General features: G+C 37.5%; 1 protein-coding gene and 1 long non-coding RNA gene across 3 annotated transcripts; both read right to left on the bottom strand.

Annotated features, from left to right (window-relative positions):
- Positions 1-712: 712 nt before the first annotated feature.
- LOC131778470 (fibroblast growth factor receptor 1) lies at positions 713-10,895 on the bottom strand. 2 transcript variants are annotated; one of them, XM_059094884.2, is made up of 17 exons: positions 10,557-10,895; positions 10,073-10,216; positions 9,306-9,409; positions 8,892-8,956; positions 8,600-8,796; positions 7,587-7,694; positions 7,045-7,063; positions 6,560-6,599; positions 5,000-5,261; positions 3,623-3,733; positions 3,331-3,521; positions 3,083-3,205; positions 2,889-2,959; positions 2,552-2,592; positions 2,153-2,249; positions 1,749-1,848; positions 713-1,198 (listed from the first exon to the last, which is right to left on the bottom strand). In XM_059094884.2, the coding sequence occupies exons 1-17, from the start codon at positions 10,765-10,767 to the stop codon at positions 1,133-1,135; spliced, it is 1,950 nt and encodes a 649-aa protein (XP_058950867.2). In that variant the 5' UTR covers positions 10,768-10,895; the 3' UTR covers positions 713-1,132. The 2 variants fall into 2 exon arrangements, 1 of the variants encoding a protein (XP_058950867.2); XR_010718043.1 differs by lacking the exon at positions 2,153-2,249 and having other exon boundaries at positions 1,153-1,198.
- A 256-nt stretch (positions 10,896-11,151) lies between these two features.
- On the bottom strand, positions 11,152-20,315 carry LOC131778472 (uncharacterized). The gene is made up of 3 exons (XR_009339706.2): positions 20,276-20,315; positions 12,099-12,175; positions 11,152-11,205 (listed from the first exon to the last, which is right to left on the bottom strand). It is a non-coding gene; the product is annotated as an uncharacterized lncRNA (long non-coding RNA).
- Positions 20,316-22,128: the final 1,813 nt, after the last annotated feature.

The raw sequence follows: 22,128 nt of genomic DNA, 5'->3' as shown, positions 1-22,128 counted from the left end.
CTCATAGGTGTGGTGTACACTTGACCCACTCCTTATTTGTGACACTTCAAACGTGCCAACGATGTTTGTGCGGTTCATTAATATCTACGGCCTTGGTTTGGGCTGTACAAACGAGACGAAACGGTAGTCATCTTACAATAGGTGTTCCTCCCATGGCACGTTTTAACATGTACTACAGGGCTCTAGATTTTCTATACACAGTCGAAAAGGGCAGGGAAAAAAATCCTCTTGCTTCAAAGCAGAAAGTTCGCTCATTCCTGATTCGGTCAGTGTGAAAATAGGACTTTAAAAAAAAACCTTATCGTAGTTGTAACTTTAGCCGAAACTCTCTGATAAATTCCCCGAAAACTGATGTTAATTTGCTGAAAGAGAGAATATGACGTATTCCTGATGTTCCGAGACTTCGCATAAGCAAAAATGACCGCTATCTTATAATTGGTGTTCCTCATCGGCTTCATCTTGATGTTCATGGAAACTATATTCCAATGCAGTTGCATTTTTCTATACGCAACGATCAGTGTTATCTTGGCCAGTTGTTCTTGCCACGAACTAGAATACCCATTCACCCTTGCCTTGTTCAAAGTGGAAATGGGTTCCCTAACAGTGGATGCCGCTCAAGACTTCAACGCCCCATCGTGGTCACCAACAGAAACTATTTATTGATTTTTACGATGCTGTACAACACAGAAAAATTTATCAACCTGACGTAAAAAATTTCAGCGAAAAAAAATTGTTAAATAACAAAAGAAAAAGACTTTATCCAATCATTAGCTTAATTAACAATCTTTTGATTTAGAGTGCAATTCACAGAACAGCCGTCAAATAAATGTCATAAAAACACTATTATTCTCATAAATTCCTGAATGAATATTTAGTCTGAAACATTAATTTTAATTTATATCACTTGTAACAAATTTCTAATAAATCGTGTGTCATTTCAAGACAAAAATACTAAAAGATACACATGAAACTAAAAGAAAGTTATACTGTTCCTCCCTTCGCTGTTAGACAGCTTGTTTTGTATTAACAAAGGATGAAAGGTTAACTTCAAATACACAGAGAAAATAGCATACGATCTCCTAGGGCTGCAAGACTTATCACTTAATCCTTTGCTCCATAACAATGCATACGCTTACACAGCAAGATCGTCAACATTAACGTAGAGTCGATCGTCGTAATTGCTTAAGTTTATCAGCCCCTGCAGAAAAAAAAGTGTTGACTGACTTTTCGTCCTTCGTAAAGAGCGCGTTGATGATGAAAATATACTTGGAAATAACGAAAATAAAATAGACCTGCAACGCTCGAACACCTCGTAGTCACACAATTATTACATGCATTTGACAGTGGTAGATTCTAAATTTCGATATCAGAAAAGAATAAAGAAAAAGCTAAGGAATATTGTAGTGTACCTCTCTGGAGACTAAACGAAAGGTTCGAAGCACTACACTGGTATTAACTCAATACAACTTTGCATTTACTTTGGGTTTTCATTCTATGAACAAAACATACTCCCCTTCCGTGTTTTGTTAACAAGCTTTGGAACTTGTGCAAGGACACTGGGTGGAATCCTGTTATATCATTGTTACCTCATATTTAGGTAAAGTAGCTTCGAAACTTCCGTAATTTTCATAATAAACTATAATACCCAGAATCTGCTACCCTGAAGTAGACGATATTCTGCGTTTTTAAGTCACCCTGCGTAAGCCAGATGGAACTTAAAACGATCAAAATTAGCTCTACAAATCTACCTTGTGCCGGTTTTCCATTTCTTTGAGTTCTTTCCTCAGATTTTCAAAAGATGGTCTCAAGTTAGGGTCGTCGTTCCAACAGTTTGTCATTACGTCATACCTGAAACAAAGACGTTAAGGATACATCAGTATACGTTCTTATTGCCCTCAGTTAGGATGTTGTTAGGCACAAAATGTTGCAATATACAGTGGGAAAGTTTGTTCCTTTCTTTAATGAACACAAGAGACAAACTCGTGATCATTGACTCATTCCAATATTTCCCCTAAGTAAACTCATTCAGAAAGAAAAACAGGTTTAATTTTGAGCTGCACGCGCAACTTTCACGAGAAGAACTTTTCAAATAAATGTTACCGCTATAAGAACGTACAAAGAAAACAACAACAACAACACAATCTTTCCATACAACTTCTCATCCACATGTTGTGGTTTAGGCATTCTGTATCCCCTCTCTAGCAGCTTTGCCATTTTTTTTGCATCCTTCCCTGGATACGGTGAACCACCTAAAATAAAGCGGGTACTCTAGATACACTTCAAGGGCCTGACACTTGTAAATATATTTTTACAATATAATTCCTGTACCATTGTTCCTAGTTTGTTTGTTTGTTTGTTTGTTTTTTCCAATAAGTTCAGCGACTGAGGCAATCTAAGGTGGCCTGGCAGGTACAAAACACAAAGGCAAAACTGAATTCCTCAGAGAATGGTACACCATGCTTACTTCATGACCACGTGTCAACACAAATGCCACTTTTGTTGACACGTTGACGCTAAAGTTAATGGTCTGGTTATTAATCTCGCGACCTACCAATCGTGAAGATCTCATAGAGGAGAACTCCGTAGCTCCATCTGTAAAACAAACGAGATGCATTAAAGGAAATAAACGTTCTGGTCCGTACTCTTAAAAAAAAGGTGAATTAAATATCTTCGGTAAAACACCGTGGGAAGCACACTAGACTTGTAATAGGAGCGGGACCTGGACCGTTACTTATAACTCAAAGCCAGAAAGGGTATTACCACCCCTTCTTAATAGGATGCCTCCACATCTCCACATCAATTTTAAGAAATACGAAGCATAACATACATTAGACATCCAATCACTTTACCCAATTTGCTTAAGGACCTTATGAAGCCCTTGTACTCACACATCACTCTTTGTAGAATATTTTCCGTACAGCAATGCCTCAATGGCAGTCCATTTAACGGGAAGACGTCCCTAAATTAAAAACACATAGAATTGATCGACAAAACTGAGGAAAAGATCATGATCAAGGACAAGTACAACTTCACCCACAGCAGACTGTTCACAGATCTCTAGCTAAGAGAACAAATTCGGTACCTTAGACTTCCGTTGATAAATGCTCTCCTCTTTGACGTCTCTGGCCATACCAAAGTCTGTTACTTTGCACGTTTCTCCTTTTCCAACCAACACATTACGAGCTGCAAGGTCTCGATGGATAATCTACGACAATTAAGAGAGGTCCAGAATAATTGAACGAAAAGAATGAAAAGTAATGACTTATGTCATATTTCAGCAACATATGCCAAAGAAACAGTTTAGTAACTAGAGATTGCGTTCCTACTTACTGGTATCGATGACAAATACGACATTCCATCGGCAACTTGCCACGCAAACTTCATCAGCTGCTCTGACGTCAGATTACTTTGTGGTTTAATATCCGGGTCTTCGAAGTAAGTATCATTTAATCCACGACTCTTTCTGAGGTATCCCAGTAGATCTCCATAGGGTACGTATTCAATCAACACCATCAATGGCCCTGTAAAACATGGTAAACAGGGAAATATGCCTATATTAAGCAATAGATCTGCTCTTTGTTTTGGCTGTTTAGGCGATTAAATTACACTTTTCCATATTTACCAGATTTCGTGACACATCCCAGAAGTTTAATAACATGAGGATGAGCATCGAGTTCCTTCATCAATCGAAGTTCGGACAACAAGTCCTTCCTGTCCGACTCAGAAGCGTGATCTGCAAGATGATCACCCAACAGCTATTACCTTTAAAAACAATATCAGTAACTGGACCTCAGAAAATATCAGTTGATATTCTCTGACTTGCTGAATCAAAATAAGTGGCACATTTTCTTCCGAACTTTGAGCTCCGTGTTGTTTAGTGATTGAACATCCTATATAAAATCACAAGGTTATGAAATAGTAATTGTCGTGAAATATCTTATACAAGTTTATCTTTGGAGCTCGTGTGCAAAGCTAAAAAATACGGACTGAATTGGGACTGTAATACTCTGCAAGTAAATATAAATTTCTATAAATTTCAAACATCAATCTCAGTCGTCAAATATAACAACAAAACCCTTCATTACACTGCTATACCAGTATCACCATGCTCTAATGATATTGAATTTAATTAGCGTAAGATTTCTACCAAACAATTGCTGAGCGGCATACGCTTAGCAGAGACATTTTTTCCTTTTCCCGCTGAGGTTTAATGTTGAAAGGGACCACCCTTATGTCAATTTGAATTCGGAAAAACAGTCTTTGAGGTTTGCTACTTTTGAAAAGGTGGGAGGGAGGAGTGTCGATTGTTGGCGAGAATTTAATTCTCTACAAATAAACGTCTCTGTCGTTATTTTCTTTCGGGAAAAGACATTTCTTCTGATAAATTTGTAAGAAGATTGTGCGACTTCTGATATCAGAGGGCGCTGCACCAGCAAGTTTCATGCTGAGACCACGTGAGAAGCTCGTCGTGTCATGTCTCAATTTCGCAGGTCTGGTCAACTCATTCATGGTCTATAAATGACTGTAAATATATGAGAATTATACATATGAACTACGTTTGAGGAAACGATCTGGATATGAAATCGATCCTCGCAGTTATGAACACTAGTTAAGTAAAAGAGAAAATAAGGCCCGTACAGGCCTGAATTTTTTTCGGGCGTTATTTTCACTACTACTTAAATGGTGTTCATAACTGCGAGGATCGCGTCCATATTTATTCATGGTATGTTTGATACCTCACGATCCTGCTCAACTAACTGAGGTCCCGTTTAGTTGACTGCTGATTGAAGAATAGATAGAATAGATATACTACTAAATGAACCCTACTCTCCCCATTTAAGAGGGGTTGTGGGGGGAGATTGGGCTTGCCTTGCTACCTTCAGAATTGAAAAGACGGCTGAATCTTTTGACACTGCCTGCCTAAGATTAAGTTTTTCCAGGGGAGTGTTACCTTCGGAATTTCATTGAAGCACATCTAAGTATTTGAAGTATTTGATACCTTTCAACATCTTAACAGCCACAAGCGTTTTCGTTGGTTTCCCCTGGAGACCTATGACTGTTGCCTTAACAACCTGACCAAAAGCCCCTTCACCAACGACCTTTTCTAGAGTCACAAGCTCTGTAGGAATCTCCCAACATTCAACATTGGTGTATTCGGTGACAGACTGGCTCGGTTGTGGACAGTTCGCCGGTGACCGATTCCCCTCATCCAATGCCATATACTGGTGGCTTTGAGAAGCTTCCGCCATCTCAAGTCCAGTCTTTTGAGTTTGAAATAATAAAAGGAATCATTAGCTAGGGCTACGGCGGAAATTTTTTTCAAATCTACCTTTTTTTCATTCCGTGGTTCATGTTAACAATTTTCATGCGAATGTGTTGCATAATATCATCATTATACTTATAAAAAATATAAAAAGAAAATGTGCTAGCTCGTATCAAATATTGATTTTTTTTTGGCTGTGTCCTGTAGGAATTTCATGACCACTTATGACAATATCTTCCATTCTTTGGGAGTTGTTACTGGAAGTGCGCTAGTAAAAGATAAAAAAAAAAAGAAAAGGTGCTGGCTCGTATTAAACTTTCAATTTTGTTCTTCTGCTTCCTACAGATTACACTGATGATCATTCTGATTTGTGGTGGTGTTGAGCATCGTCTCTGCCATCAGTTGTACAATGTACTTGACAAGCATCTTATAAAATAATATTAGTGCAGAGCGAGCGTGGTACAGATACGAACACGGAATAAGTGAAGACTAATAGACAAACTGTCGCTGGTAATAAATAATTTCATCAAATGTAAATGACTTTGTCGACACAGCACATTTTATCCAAAGACACAAAACGTATCGCGCCAAAAAAGAAAATAAAGCTCCAGTGATGTTATTTAAAGTGTTTTTGTATAGTAATTACGCAATTGAAATGGAGAATGACATAAACTGAGATCACCGATATCTGCCAAAGTACATATGTGTTATCCACAAGCTCTCAGTCAAGACAGAGGGCACAGGCTTTCCTGAGGAAAGCCTGTGCCCTCTGTATTAGTAATACGGACCGAACATGGCTTGTATATGACGTTTTTATTTTTTCCTTAAACCTTAAGGTGCTTGTAATTATGGGAAGATCCTCTATAAACTGAACAATGTCTTAGCGAGTAGAAAGTAAAGGAGATAACTTAATGATTTAGGCTTTACCGAAAATTTCTATTTGCGTAATGATAACAGTGATTTAGAAAACTTCTATGCAAACTTCGGAACAGTAATCCAAGCGAACAAATTGATTTGAGAACGAGGGAGCAAATAATTAATAAATTTAGAAGTCTGTGCTTAAAAATGCTGCTCATCCGTTAAAACAACATACATTTATGAAAAAAATTGCAACGAAGCTAAGAATGTACTCCGCGATCCACGAAAGCGTTACTGTGCCCATTGGCAGAGGTAGGAAAATCCGGACTGCCTTAAGAAGCAATCAGATTGAAGGATTCGTTACCGTGCCCTCTTAAAAAAAAAAATACTGTATTGTACCACAATAAGGTTGAGAGTTAAAATCTTCCAGGGACTTACAACAACATCCCCTGTTTCCTCAATTGTATCTCTGTCTGTCCTAAAAAGTATAAAAAGAAAATCACATTTTCGATTGAAGAAGCACGTTGACGATTTATACAGCTGGGAAAGCACAATCTAGGCACTCCATAAGTATTAGTAATGAAACGATTAGTGACAACATGCCACATTTTGCGCTGCTGTATTGGCTCAAAAAAGGTTTCATAAACATTAAGAGCCAGGCACCTGTGCCTTTCATTGAGTGGACTGCCTCTCAGGAAAGATTATTATATCTGAATACTCAATTCTCAAAAGGTCTCGTGTCTCGTCTAGTTTTAAAGAAATCACGTTACGGATGCTCTGGGAAATTGACTCTAGATGAAGCTCTTTCTCTAAGCGTAGCTATCATAATCCATGCTTGAAATTCACAGTTGTACGCAGTTTACAACTGGTATCAAAAACAAGACACGAAATTGGACGATTCTTTGTCTTTCTAAAAATCTCACCTCTCTCTTCTTCGTGTTTCTAAAACGATAAAAAAGAAAAAAGTATGAAAAACATGAAAAACGTACAGTGAGAAGATAGCAAAGAAAACCATCTCGAAAAGTATAGAAAGAGAAAGTAAGATAGAGAAAGTAACAAACAATTCAAAGGCAACGCAGAATAATGTCTTCTGACATGTATTTCATAAACACTGAAAATTGATGTGGACACTTTCTCGTACTTCTTTTGTTCAGTGTTTTTTGCGGTGGAATCTAGTTGCTTTTTCTTGAATGTTCTTTCATCGCACATTTGCCACCTTTGTTTCAGGGAACCTTAGAAGTTTAGAGTATTCAGTTTGTAATCGATCCAATAATTTCATGACATCTTTTATAACGGTGCTGGACACCAAAAATCTATTTTTTTAAAGGGATTTATTAGAACTGTTTCGAAATCCAGTAACCTGTCTTATTTTAAGACGAGGCTATAAAAAACATAAACTGTTTTCAGTTGCTTGATACTACGCGACTTTTTTGGGGGCTATTGTTGACATTAATACTACTCTTACCATTTGAGTTCTTTCTCCACTTCCATACGAAAAAGACAAATATCCCAGCAGCAACAGCCAGCGCGGCAATTGATCCAACCACTACACTAACAGTGATCCCTGTGGCACCTTAAAAACAAGAGTTGAACAACATATGAAATATATGCCTCCTTAAACTAAATTATGGCAATCCTCCGCTTAACCGTTTTAGTCATGATGCCTCTTGCTACTCATACAACTTTTTATTTAATTCCTGACAAGTTTTAAAAATTCGATTCGTAAAAATGTTTTAAAAACAATTTGAGATACGAGCCAACAAAACGAATGAAAGTTCTTTGGTGTACGCTGCACTACAGTTGTTAACTACTTAGCTTGATAAAAGTTTTTTTCTTTACCCTTCGAGGCTCATTTCTAGGATTCAAGCAGTCTGTATGCAGCATATAAGTTTACGTGCAGGCACTTTCACGATCATTTCTCTATCATAACTGTGCTCTATGTGTTGTGAGAATTAAAAGTAATGTAATCTACGTTGGATCCTGAGTCCAAATGTTTTGCTTTCTGATCTAGTTCGTCACAATTGTGTTGTTAAATTTCTTACATTCTGCTGAGATAAGCGAATCGGGCAAAATGCGACATTTACTTCCAGAAGGGAGAAAATTATATTATAAATGCGTGACTCGATGAAATGTTCTGGAAAGTTCTATGGTATGCAAGTCAGCATGACTCAGCAGCCTGGAGAAATCTAAAAGCTTATATTTACAATAATTACTCATAGCAAGAATGACCCTAAGATGTGTATGTATGATGTTTAAAAAGTCGATACAATCAAGTACATCAACATGGATACCATAAACAAGAAGAATATTCCAACTAGATACTGAACATACTTGTACAGCGTGCATAATGTGTGTGTGTTTCTCTTGAAAGTGATTAAATTTCATTTTATGATTAACCACTCCAATTGAAGCATATCATGAACTAAAATTTCTGCTACCAATCAACTATAATGTTTGTATTGAAGGATTAAAGCTTACTGCCGGGTGCCGTTATTGCGTCTGCTTCATTAGTTCCAGTTTCGAAGTCAATTTGCAATCTTGTCCTTTTTACAGCACTCACAGTGAAGTCTCCAAGCTTCCCATCTCTGGAAGCATCACGAAGCACTATTATAACATCTTGCTCTTTTACTTTGGAATCGATTATGAGTGTAAGGTAAAAAGTTGTACTTTCACACCTTGATTAAGACAAAAAACGAGGGTCATTAGAAGGCAAAGTGCCCTAGAAACCGGAAAATTATAATTCATTTGCTGATACAGGCAATTTAAAAACCTGATGCTACTTTTCAACTGCACACTTTTGAAACCTGCAAATCTCCATGCAAAAGCCTCTTCCATCTAAAGAAGGAATAGAAAAGTGAAACTGAACAGGAGTTCGAGGAGTTCATCCAACACCTTAAACACCAACACACAATCAGATAAACATATAAATGTTCACTGACAAAAAAACTAAAGAATATTACCAATTTGTCATAAAAAACCTCTTTTATAAACCTTCCTGGCATGCCCATGCAAGCGCTGAACAGGCTCGTTTGGAATTTTTTAGTTCATTAAAATAGGTCTCTATGGCCAACCATTATCGAACGACAACAAAAACTAAAATTGCAGTTGTATGATCTGCAACGGCAGAAATAGAAGAAAGAAATAAAGATATAAATAGAAATATTGCTCTAAACAAAATGGTTACCACTTCCTTGAGTCTCTTCAGTAATGAAGATATGTCGTATTTCCCATCAGCACAACTTTCACTGGTGATGACCATGGTTATGTTGATCAGTGCTTTTTCCATGACTGTACATTTGAATAAAAAGACACTGCAATTAGACACAAATGAACGTAGACTTGTTGATATTTTGTGACTCCATTGGATATCATGACCATCTGTGTTTTCAGGACCGAGACCAAAAAAGAAAGAACTCGGTCAATATAGAGCCATATTGACCGCACCGTTGGTTAATATTCCCTTTTTGGGAGCTATTGCGCAAAGCGATTAATCGCCACATGCTACGCGACACACCTTTGTCTATTCTTTATCGGTTATAGTACTAGGTTTCAGTTTTCTTAGTTCTCTCGTAGCGTGAACAGTGTTTTGTCAAGTGGCGTTGTTTTTCCCGCATACCCACCCGTTTCTTGTTAAGTCCTTTTAGGTGAGGTGGCAGAAAGATTTCGCTTCCTTGTTTATCTCTGTTTGCTCCAAATTTATTATTCTAGGAAATAGACTTCCCTCATAGCCAAAACAGACTATGCTGTTGTTGAGTTAGTGGTGGAAGGAATTACGCATATATCCCTATCGATGTTTTAAACATTAAGTAGAACGTTACATTGGAGAGCCTTTTGTTCTTTTGAGCCTTTTGAAATTTTATCAGACAAAATCGAAATGATCCTCTGTAGGCTTTAGGACTCTTGTTAATCAACGATTAGGACAAGACCAAACACTAATATATACATGTATACCTTCACAATCTGCCAGATTAGATGATCTGTAGTAACCTTCTTTACACGTGCAACCAGTTCTGCCAGTATCAGATGCTGAATTTGCAGGACAAGGCACGCATTTTGAATTACTAACAGAATCCTTATAGAAGCCTCTCTGACACTCTAAAATGAAACAATGTGACATTTCGTCAACATGCCTTTCCTTCAGAACCAAGAGAATACGAACTGCAAAAAGAGGTTCTTTGTCCTGGTGTCTTCTTTTCCAGTTCTTATGTCCTTGACTATTTAGTTAACTACGTCCACCGATTGAAATTATATGAACATGTGAAGTACGACCAAACAGTCCATTTTCATGTAAGTTATGCATCGAACCTTCTGTACGCTTTTTACTAAACGATAATCAAATGTAGTGGTCATTTAGATGTTTATCCATTTGAACGATTATATCTGTTTTGGACCTAACGCTTCGGAGGCAAATCCAGGTTTTAAGTGCAGCACTTACCTTTGCATGTGAAAGATCCATTCGTCAACTCATAACCATAATTGCAAAGGCAGGTTGAGTTATCTGTAATGTTCCACTCCCCATTACTAAGACACACGCCAAACAACTTTTTGTTGTTTTTCGTAATCGAGTTAGGATCTGTACATTCTCCTTCTTGTTTGGTTAAATTCCTGTCGTTTGCTGGGGCAACTGTTCTTGAAAATCTAACCATTTTGAAAGCGACCGTTTCAGAGCAGAAATGATATCTCAACACAAACTTTTTTAATAACAAGCAAGCTCCTTGGTCTAATAATGCTAGATAAATTCCTTTTGTTTTTGTTAAAACTGAACCATAAAATGTGTTTGTTGTGCGCTCCCCAGGCGCAGGTAGAGTTTTTGGAGTTATAACAGTTTCTTTGTTAAAATTTAGTTTTGTTGGATCTGGATTTAATTTGTAATCAGTATGATAAGAATACAGAGAGAAGTTTGTTCTGCAGAATGGCCCCACGTTAGCTATGGGGCAGTTAAGGAGGGTATAGGTCACTTCAATATCGAGTCGTTTAGCATTCTTGATGTTAATGAACTCTGCTATTAACCAGTTCTTTGTTTCTTTTTTGTTTGCAATATCACAGACTGCGTAAGCTTGATATTGAGTTGAAGGACGATTCCACTGCAAGAGAATAAAAACCCAATTATTGCCTTATCGTAGAGGAGTAATATACTCACTTCAAATGTGATGGTCTGTACACAATATACATGTACTGAACGTACACTGTACTGAAAATTTCTGCACATATATTAGGCAAACATGGAGCATTATCAGATAGGCTGATACTTTAACTTTCTTTAACATGAATCAATAAAAAGATCTAATTATCAAATTACATATTAAAATAAACTCCAAATGGCATTGTTTTACAGCATATGTGCTTTTTCATGCGATATTTACCAAAAACCTGGGTGTTTCATGCTTTAGGCTTTAACCTCTTTGGAATAATGAAATCGAGTGTTTAGATGAGAGTATGAAAACATGAAAAAAGTTTGCTCTTATAAAATATTTCTTTTAAATAACATGACAAATAAAAGAAAGTGTAGCTTATATACTTCTTGATTGATATGATAATAGGTCCCAAAATAAGTCAAAACTCTCTTATTCTAGGTAACTATATTTTCTTCAGTTCACTTTCTCTGTATACAAGATGTGCCTTATTTTAAATTCAAATACTACACATGACTGGACCGAATCCATGGGAAATTATCCTTGGTTTGAGTAACGTAGCGGCTTGAGACCACTTACTGCACATCACCTGTTCATTTGCTAGCTTTTCTGGGCTCATATTTCTCCCACAAAATCTTCCTGCACACATTTACTTGGATTTCAACCGCCCATCGCTTGCTTCATTTCCAAATTTTTTTAATTAACCTCTACCTTAATTTCTTTGATAATTGGGGATTACTTTTACAAAATATGTATACATAAACCTAACAGTGACAAAGTTGATGTTTAATAACACATGTCAGAGAGGTTTTTAGGACATAAGTTCTCAAAATGAAGAAACTCACCCCTGTTCCTCCTCCACCTTCTTTAAAGATATTCCAGTACCAAAGGCCTGTTCTGGTCGGTTCCTCCAAAAGAGTCTCTGCAGAGGAATGTTAACTATTTTATAGTAAAGTTCGGATATAACGCGCTGTCATTGATTGAAAGAGCGTATTTTATCAGAGTACAAAACACGGAGCTGAGCAAAAGCTGTCACGCCATCTGCCTATTTGTACAATGTCCGTCCATCGGCCCAGACTTCGGCTCTAGCTTTTTTCGTTAATTGAAAGTAAAATTTTGGAATAAGCGAGCCGCCAATTAGCAATAGAAGAACCAAACAAAGGTTTGTAAACATTCCAAGCGCACTAATTAACGCTATTATAACGTGAGCAGAGACGAAAATCACCAAAGAGAAAACTTAATGATTGTTGGTGTTTTTAAAGCTTTAAAGCTCATTTAGATTGTAAGATTACGTAAGGTAACAAAACTCAAACGTAGCTAACACTCGTCCAGTAGAAATATTTTCGTGTTCAAAAACAAAAAAAAACCCAACAGGAATGATGAAAAATGTAACGAAACTTGAATAGCTGATAAAATCTCGTCAAACATGACGTTGTAAGAGCGAATGCCACCATGTTGTGGCCTATCACGTACGGATAGCTTATTAAGGCAATCTCCGGTGACATCGTAAGGAAGCAAGCCTCATAAATTACATCTGTTGCACTGCGAGTGAACCACTAAGAGATTGCTGTGATATCCTTTGTGATGCCCCAAGTGGCAGGCCATCTCAGTCACAGCAGCCAAATTTTACAGTGCTTTCATCCTAAACAATCTTCATGTTCCTGTGATTCGGCTGTCTTTCAGTCAAAAAACACACGCTTTGAGTCGTTTGTTTTCTAATTGTTAAGTGAAAAAGCTTGAGTGTTTTTATGAGCCACGATTCTGCCAGTATTCGCTGAACATTTTACTTTCAGATACTGCATTAAGATTAAAAAGCTTCAGGGAAAGATGTTGTTGGATTCGACCTGGCGAAATATTTCAGTTTGTAAACTACTGCTCAGTCCGGGTCATACATTGTTTTGTCTATACCATGACGCTATGAAACATAGTGTCACGGTCCAATTTTTAAAAACTTAGGCCAGCCCCACATTTTAGTAAAGCACAGAGAGAACTTTGCGTCAACACCAGTTTAAATGGCGTCGGTTGAAATCTGTGGGAGAAATCACAATTTAAAGTTGAGCTGCAATGACGTATTTGGGACGGTTGAGGACACACTTGCTATCAGTATCATGTAAATTTGAGTATGTCCGATTTTTTCTGAAAAAAGAAAAATAATACGGTAAACCTCGATATAAGTTATTTACATTTATCAAAACAGAGGTCGAGGGCATGTTGGTTTAGTCCGAGTACACGGCCGTTGTTGTTGTGACTTGGCTCATGGATAATCATACCTACTTTTTAAGAACAGTTTATCGACTTTATGATAAAGGACTGTCCAGTATGACGGTCTGACGAGAGTTTATTTAAAACTGAACTTTCAATTTCATTCAAAACAATAACAACCAGGAGTATTTCATCAGTCGCTACCTCCCACGAGGTGTCTTTTAGACATCTCACTGGAAAGGGATAGCATTGAATAAAGTTTCTTTGCGGAGAATTTATCGTGAACAAGACTGTCCTTGTGTGAAAAAGCTAGAGGGGGCCCTTCAAATCAAGCAAACAAACAACCGGCGCTTAAAGCTGATCTATGTGTGTTCACTGAAATTGTTGCAGAACTACTTCTAATACGAGACATTTCCTTTAAGCGTTCATGCGGAAATTGCTGATAAGATTGAAGTATGTTATTTCATCGGTCCCCCACCTTCCACGGGTTTCGTTTAGACATCTCACCAGAAACGGATATAATTTTTTTGTCGAAAATTAGATTTGCAGCACAGAAATATAGAAATAAATAAGTCAAACATGTCTCTTGACATTTTTAATTCTGTTCTGTCGTCTCCTTTGCAGCACAACTTAGCCGCCACGAGAAAGCCAGCAAGGAAAAGTATCGCCCCAATCTTCTCTCGGTCACATAGTCAGATTGGTTTGGTCTTGTCTCAGTCATATCAAAGGAAATTGTATAGACAAAACTGTCTATAGCCCGGACTGTTTCAGATTGTGAACTTTGATGGTTTGACGTTTTTCATAGCTTTAGGATTCTGATTGGCTTATTGTACCGTGTCTTATGAGAGCATGCAAAGTAGTACGTGGGAAATTGATCGGATTTTTTCTTATAAAAACACAGGCAGACCACGCTATGTGTTCGGGGTTAACAACTGTTGACATAAATAAAGTTCTGAAAATTGTGTATCTTAATCAGGCTTCTCGGTCTATGAGGTAACTGAAAAGAAAAATGCTTTTGTCCCTGACAGAATTACTGTAACTACAGTGCCACCTAGTGGCAAAAATTAATGATTTCCTGTGAGCATGAATGTTTGGGAGAAGTTATGGTGGTAATTGACCCTATTTTTGCTTGGATGCATGGGGTTTCACGATTGTAATGCACATATTTTAGCTTTCAAACTTTCAACTTTGTATTAACTGTAACTTTTTACCATATTAATTTCTCTGTACCTTAAGCCCTCAAAAGTTGAAGCAGGCGAGTCTATAACTTTACTTCCTTTGTTTAAAAATGCATGATTAGATAATTTTGCTGTATTTTCCACAATGCAACATGCTACGTTAGGTAGATTGCATTAAATACCCTGGCTCAACCTTTTAATAGTGCATGCTGTTCTTACAAATGCTCATGGCCAAACTAAATATTTACGTGAGGATTTGGTCACAATCGTTGTCATAAAAGGTTACGGTTAGAGGCTAGCAGCAAAACTGGTTGACTTGGGTTCATAGGATAAGTAAACAAAATCTGATTCGTATGGAGTTTGCGTCAAGTCCCTTAATGTCAAGCTGGAAAACATTTGCTTACAAGTAAGCAAGACCGCCGCTACTGTTCGAACGATTTTATTCGTTCAATTTACTTAATTCGTAAGAGTAAATGTAAAAGTACGACTGAGCGAAACCATTTTTCTCATTGAGGCAGTATTAACTGGAATTTTGAGCGATATACTACAAACAATATTAAACATAAATCCGCTCACCGTGAACATGGCGCCGTACTCGACTCTTCTCAATTAAGGCTAGTAAACAACAACGAGCGTCTGTTAAAATTGTCGGACATCATGGCGATTATTATCGCATAACGCTAAGCATGAATAAAAAGTACGAGCAAAGCAAAACCGTCTCTCTGAAAGCAGTATTTACTGAAATGTCGCGCGTTACACTAATATTCAGAGGGAAGTCCGTTTCATAGACAATTGATATGTGATAGATCAAATTAAATTTGGTAAGATTAATGGAAGGACTATCTGAATGTTTACTTTAAATGAATAAATTAGAAGAGTCAAACAAGTTTGAAAGCTCGAAATTAGTGATTGTTATATATATATATATATATATATATATATATATATATATATATTAAGTTCGCATATAACGCGCGCTGTTATTGGTTGAAAAGGCGTGCTCTTTCAGAGTATAAAACATAGAGCTGAGCTAAGGCTGCCACGTCATCATGTCCGACCATTTCCCGGATTTCTCTCTAGGTTTTTTTCGTTAATTGAAAGTGGAATTTCGGAGCAAGCAAGCCGGCAAATAGCAACAGAGGAACCAAACAAAGGTTTTTAACCATACCAAGCGCCGTAGTGTACGTTAGTAGAACGTGAACAGAGACGAAAATCCTCAAACAGAAATGAATAGTCAGTGGAAGCTTGTAGAGAGAATTTTTGAAATTAAGAAAGGAAAGCCTACCCACTTACACTTTTTTAAATAAGCAAATTGCTCTTTTTAAAGCACTGTCGTAAGTTTAAAATTAATGGCAGACCCAAGTCTGTGGTTTGCTATCGATTCCCGATCGTTATTTTCTTGTAAATGAGGGTGATTTTCCCATTGTTGATACAAACCTGGTCTTATGCTTACAGAAAGGTTACTGTTCCAGGTAGGCTAACCTTATAAATTAGATGTGAGGATTGCTTGATCCTGTCACCGCATCAAAGTTTGACTCCATTTTACCTGCCTAACCTGAACTAAATAAATAGAAACTTGAAATTTATTTGTTCTCCTTTTGAGGTGTTCATCGAAGTTTTGAAGTCATTGTAGGTTTGAACTACAGACTTAAAGGAAATCTGCATGCGCGTGTGTTTTCAACATTAAAACCGAGATCGTAGCGACCTCGATTGACATTACTACGTGCCATACAGGTACAGGCAGGTGTGGAAAGAAATTTTGCTTAGCCTTTTCATTAGTACACATTTCTTTCTCTAAGAATCTTGTTTATCCGGTCTATGCTGGATTCTAATTTTTCAACTAAATTTGACATTCCTTGAATCTTCTTAGATCTCAGTAATATAATATAATTAAACGAAATATTGCAGAGGTAAGGTACATTAAATTCTACTCTAACCCTATTAACATTTTATTGTGTTTAGGGATTGGTGTTGGCTTAACAAATGTAGTCAAATTGAAGTTTTGTGCGCAGCCTATGCATCAAATTTATGTAATGAATATTGTGCCCTTCCTAAAACTAGTTCATAAGAATAAGAATGAGTTGCCAAGCACAAGTATGGCTCTTCACAATGATAGTTTCCAGGCCTAGAAAAGTCACAGTCCCTGTGCAGTTTCCCTAAATCTGCTGGCCTGCTAAAATCCTCAGTTCCTTTTCCCTGACAATACGAAATCATCAAAACTTTGGGAACTGGAGCCACAATTTTCCATTTCCATGACTAATTATTTCGTAATGGTGTTAACAAGCTGTGGAAAATGATTGGATTAAAATATATTACAAATATTTGCCAGCAGATGGGCAAATGGAAACTTTTTACAGATCAATAAAATTTATAGTTGTGTTTCGTGTTAACATGTGTATTCATGTAACTCGTGTATTTCCAGCTAGAGCACAGTCATGAAACGTGAATAGTCCAAAAGAGAGGTGAAAAAAAACCGGTTTAAACAAGAGTTGAAAGTGATTTTTCATATTAATTTTCGGCGCTTATCAAAGGAAGTGAAAACGCTACGGAAAGAACGATAAAGTGAGCAGTCATACCAGGCAACTTCAAGAGAAGATATAAGAGAAGCCCATACGAATCTGCCTATTGCTCTATTAAATCACTATTCTCATCAACCGGTGATGTCTTGACTAGAAGTCATTTTCCCAAACCGAAACTATCAGTCACGCTGAATGGAATATAATTACAACTGATAATGACATAATATATTGCATCTGAAGAAGAAACATTCCTTATCTTCAAAAATCTGTTCAAAACATCAGGAACACCAAAGAAGTCCTTAGCTGCTTGGAAATATCGCTGACTAGCATACGTGTCCATCGCTTTGCAAGTTGTGAGAACACGGTCCCTCAGTTCCAGACCTTGTCTTGTAGCCTAGTTAACGCTCCAAAAGTGTGGTAGGAGAATTTCGACTCCGGTTTAAATGTTTGGCTAGAGTCGCACGAACGTTAAGTAAGAATCGATTATCGTAACACCCGGCGAGAGCACGATCACGGAAAAATAAAAATATGAGTTTTGTTTGGCTCGGCAGTTAGAATCGCTTTCGCACAAGAGCCGTGTAGCGTGGCAGAACTTGTCGAACTTAACTTCATTGAAACATCTTTCAGCCGTCTAATACCAGCTCTTACCTGTTTTTCCTGAAACTCCGCGCAAAATAGCGATAAGCCAAAAAATTAAAGTTGCACGAAATAACTTCATTCTTAAGGATTAATGGAAAAAGTAAAAATTTCATTTTCGATCAATTGCAGGTTTTCTTTTTTTGGCTGTGGATGGATTGATCTGAAATTATAATCAGCCAGGTGATGTGCGCACTCTGGTTACTTTGCATCATGGTCGTAAAAGAAAAGTAAGTCATTTGCATCCTGCGGCAGTCGACTGAACATCTTTTGTTGCAGCGAGAATAGCGTAAATACGTAAACTGAAATGGTGATTAACTGTTTGTTGACGATCCTTCTACAGTTACAAAGTGTTAACGGGCCTGCGCGACTCCAGACGTTCCATCGTGACAATTTCACTGGTAGGAGGCACCTGACGACATTAAGAAATTAAAGAATCCAAATTGTATTCTTGCTGAGAATCTACTTTCAAATGACAGCATTCACATTCACCGCCGACGGCTGTATAAATATCAAAGTCAGAAATTTCGTTCCCAGAGGAAAGATATTTCACTGGTAATCGACCCTTGACGTGCAAACGCACTACAGAGGGAGACAGACCTTCCAATAGACGAATTTTTATTCGTTTCATCTATCAGGCGCAAATAAAGAATTCGTAAAAGGAGAAGCGCTGCACCTCTGAGGAACGAATTCGTCACGCTTCACGTTTAATGAAAAGCGTACGGAGTTTCAAAATACGCCTAAAGAATGGAGGATACCCAGATGACGGTTTTGATGAGGTATACCTCAGGAGTTATTTCTGCTGGAGAGCAAGGTTACCTGAACAAAGATAACGGCACAAAGAAGAAGGTGTTTTTTTTCTTTGTTGCACAATCTCATTCGGCTTTGCTTAACATGAAGTACATGTAGATCATGAAACATCACCTTGAAACTTACTGCATTAAAGAGAATCGTAAGAAAGTTCGGATACAACGTGGGCCGTCATTGATCGAAAGAGCGTGTTTTATTATAGTATGAAACATTGCGTCAAGTGGGAAGCTGTGGGGCTGCGTCGGCGTCAGAGTAACGTAAGGGTAATTTGGTGTAATCACCTGAATTCTTAACTTAAATTGCCCACCGTAAAGAGTTTAAAGGCATTTATTAACTCAGCTGATAACACCGAATTACCATACAAAACACAGTGCTGAGCTAAAGCTGTGAAATTTCGGAACACGAGAGCCGCGGCAACTAGCAACAAAAGAACCAAACAAAGGTTTGTAAACATGCCAAGCGCCATAACTTGCTCTATAATAACGTGAACAGAGACGAAACTTCTTAACGAGAAAACGAAATGAACAGTCTGAGTTTTGAAGGTTTTCACGCTCGATTAGATTGGTTGCCGGTTAGATGGCAAGCTTATGTACGAGTTAAACACAGCTAACACTCCGATAGTATATTTATATCGTGTTAAAAAACAGAACAAAACAGGAGTTATGAAAAATATTGCCAAACTGGCATAACTGTTAAAATTCATACTAATCAAGACGGTGTTAGAGCGATTCAGCGATTATCCTGCGGTTCATCGCGGTTAGCTCATCTCCGGTCATCTCATTGAAGCAAGCCTCAGAATTTACATCGGCCACCTTACGAGTGAACAACTAATAATAGCTTGCTCTCTTTTGCTTTCCAATGCGTTGGGTGGAAGGTCACATCAGTCACAGCAGTCGAGTTTTGCGACGCTGTCATTCCGAGAAATCTCTATGTTCCTGTGATTTCGGCTGAAACTTTTCACTTTCCGATTCTGTGTTTGAGACTACGGAAAATTCAGACAAAAGTTGTAATTTCGACCTGCTTAACTATTTTCTTCCGTTAGAAGGTGTCACAAACAGAATTTAACCTATTAGATCGAAAAACCACGTTTTCCACCAGCATCTATTGGTGTGTATCGAACATGTATGGAGGCATGTATGATGTCGCCTTGCACAACAGAGAGTATTCATAGATCAAGTGAGTCCTTTCATTGCTCTACTTCAATCGTCCTTTATTCAATGTTTAAGATATTATATTTACCATTCGATACTCGTGATGAGTAATTTTACTAGGAAAGATGACAAACAATATAACTGAGGTAATAGGAAATGTCCTTAAAAGACCTTAAAATGGTAACGCTATGTAACGCAATACACTGCACACAATAATAGGCCTTTTAAGTCTTTTAGCGGTCATAACCGTTCTCAAACACAAGCAACGATAAATACATAAAGACAGAATTAAAGAAATTAATCTTCAACATCACCTAAGTTCGTATCAAACTTTCTATTTGTTCAGCTCGTTAGCGTTTGTCTAAAGATACAGAAACTAACATTGGGTTTGCCACTGGAAAAGCTTTTGCATAGTGATAGCTCCAATGAAATAGCGCATTTCTTAGATTAAGAACACCACAATTCGAAGGAGAAAATTTGATTGAACAGCAGTACCATAAACTGTTGAAATAGAGAAACCACTTACATTACTAATTACTCTTTCTTCCGTTGATTTTCCATATGTCCTAGGATAGTGAAAAATTCAAATACATAAAAATCGATATCTTTACCGCAAATCTCAATTGCCAAAGGGATGGAACATCAGGGTTAGTTCTGATTGAAAAGCACTGAAAACTGGATGTAAATACATCTTTGAGCACATTATTTACAAGGCATTAGCGACAACATGCCACATTTTGCTCTGAGCTATTGGCTTAAATAAAACCAGGTTTCATAAATAGCCAGAGCTTGAGCAGAGAAGCTATTGGTAAGGATAATACTTAATTACTTTACTGGACATGCAGAACATAACACCCGCATAGCCACTTTGCCCACGCTTAAAAGACATGGCGAGTAGTCTAAAAGGTATTGAGTCAAAGATGCTCAAGGTAATTAACGTCTGGATGAAGTTCGTGACATGAACTTAACTACTATAATATATGTGAAAAGCAAAAGGACAAGTTCACAGTTGCAAACAGTTCCCATTGGTGACAAAATCTAGATGTGAAGAAACCATGAAAATGGACGATAGTTTTTCACTCTAGAAAACGTTTTGTAGCAAGTCTGAGTCGATCATTAAAATCGTGAAAAAATAGTGACACGTGTAGATAAGAGCATGAAATCACAGTTGTGACGCTTTACATTCACGGATATTATATAATCTATACGCAAAAGAGAGCTTTTAATGTGCTTACCTCCCTTGTGTTTAAATGAAGCTATATAAACACACAAGCAGCCCTTACCATTAGTTGCCTAATCCCACGATACATTTCGTGGGACCCAGTGTTGTCAGTAATACAACTCTTACCGTTCGATTTCTTGCTATGACGCCTTCTTGACTTCCATACGAAAAAAACAACTATTCCAACAGCAACAGCTAGTGCGGTAGCTGATCCAACCACCGCACCAGCAATAATTTCTGTGGCACCTAGAAAACATGCGGAGATTAGAACAACATAAGATGGTTATGTCGCCACAAACTAAATGTCGGCAATCCTCCGCTCTACCGTTCACGACGCTTTTCCTACTCATACAAACGTTTTATAAATGACTGCCATGATTGCGCAATAAATGAGATTTCGATTCCCGATGGCGAGAGTGCTCGCCTCCCACCTCCGTGGCTCATCTGGATCCTCCGGTTTTCCTCCCTCCACGAAAACCAACATTCCAAATTACAATTCGACCAGGAATTAGGGGCCACCTCGTGGAATGTCCACTGCTAAATCCCACTTTTATTAATATTATTATTATTATTATTATTATTATTATCATATCATTATTATCATTATTGTTAATACGTCATGCTCATCTCTTTCCGATCCTGCAGGCTTACGTCAGCTTCTGGTGGTACCGACTGATGTTATAGAATGACAAATTATTTTTGTAAGAGCATGATGTTCATAAATGTTTGTATTTACTAAAACCAAGTGCATCAACATTGATACAATATACAACGGGGATATTTCACATGAATGCCGAACATACAGAGTATAAATGGCGTTTTTGTTTCTCTTGATTACAATTTAATCTCATATTCCAATAACTTTCGACTGAAGAGCACATCATGGATTCAAATTTCTGTGAATTATCTTACCACGTATGAATTGATCCGTATCAAATAGTTTGAACATTTAATAGATAGCAAAACTTCACAAAACTTACTGCCGGGTGATAAAGTATTGGTCAATGGACATCCTTTCCGCTTTAAATTGGCTCATGAAAAGTTAACTTCAGCACTGATCACACAAGTATATCGTCAAAATCTGTTGCACTAAAGAGTCTGAGCCAATGATATAAAGAGAGGTATTGGTCAGCGTTCTCATTGTTTTGACGTCTGTC

The sequence above is a fragment of the Pocillopora verrucosa genome, chromosome 6, assembly GCF_036669915.1.
Source record: "Pocillopora verrucosa isolate sample1 chromosome 6, ASM3666991v2, whole genome shotgun sequence".
NCBI classification, from domain to species: Eukaryota; Metazoa; Cnidaria; class Anthozoa; order Scleractinia; family Pocilloporidae; genus Pocillopora; species Pocillopora verrucosa.
This window is presented reverse-complemented; position numbering and strand designations above follow the sequence as displayed.

Coding starts and splice junctions, on each gene's coding strand:
- LOC131778470 (XM_059094884.2), bottom strand. CDS start 10,767: ATGGTTAGATTTTCAAGAACAGTTGCCCCAGCAAACGACAGGAATTTA. Junction 7,695..8,599: donor CGCAATAACGGCACCCGGCA/GTAAGCTTTAAT, acceptor CTTGTTTTTAAG/GTGCCACAGGGATCACTGTT. Junction 5,262..6,559: donor AGGAAACAGGGGATGTTGTT/GTAAGTCCCTGG, acceptor CAAACTCAAAAG/ACTGGACTTGAGATGGCGGA.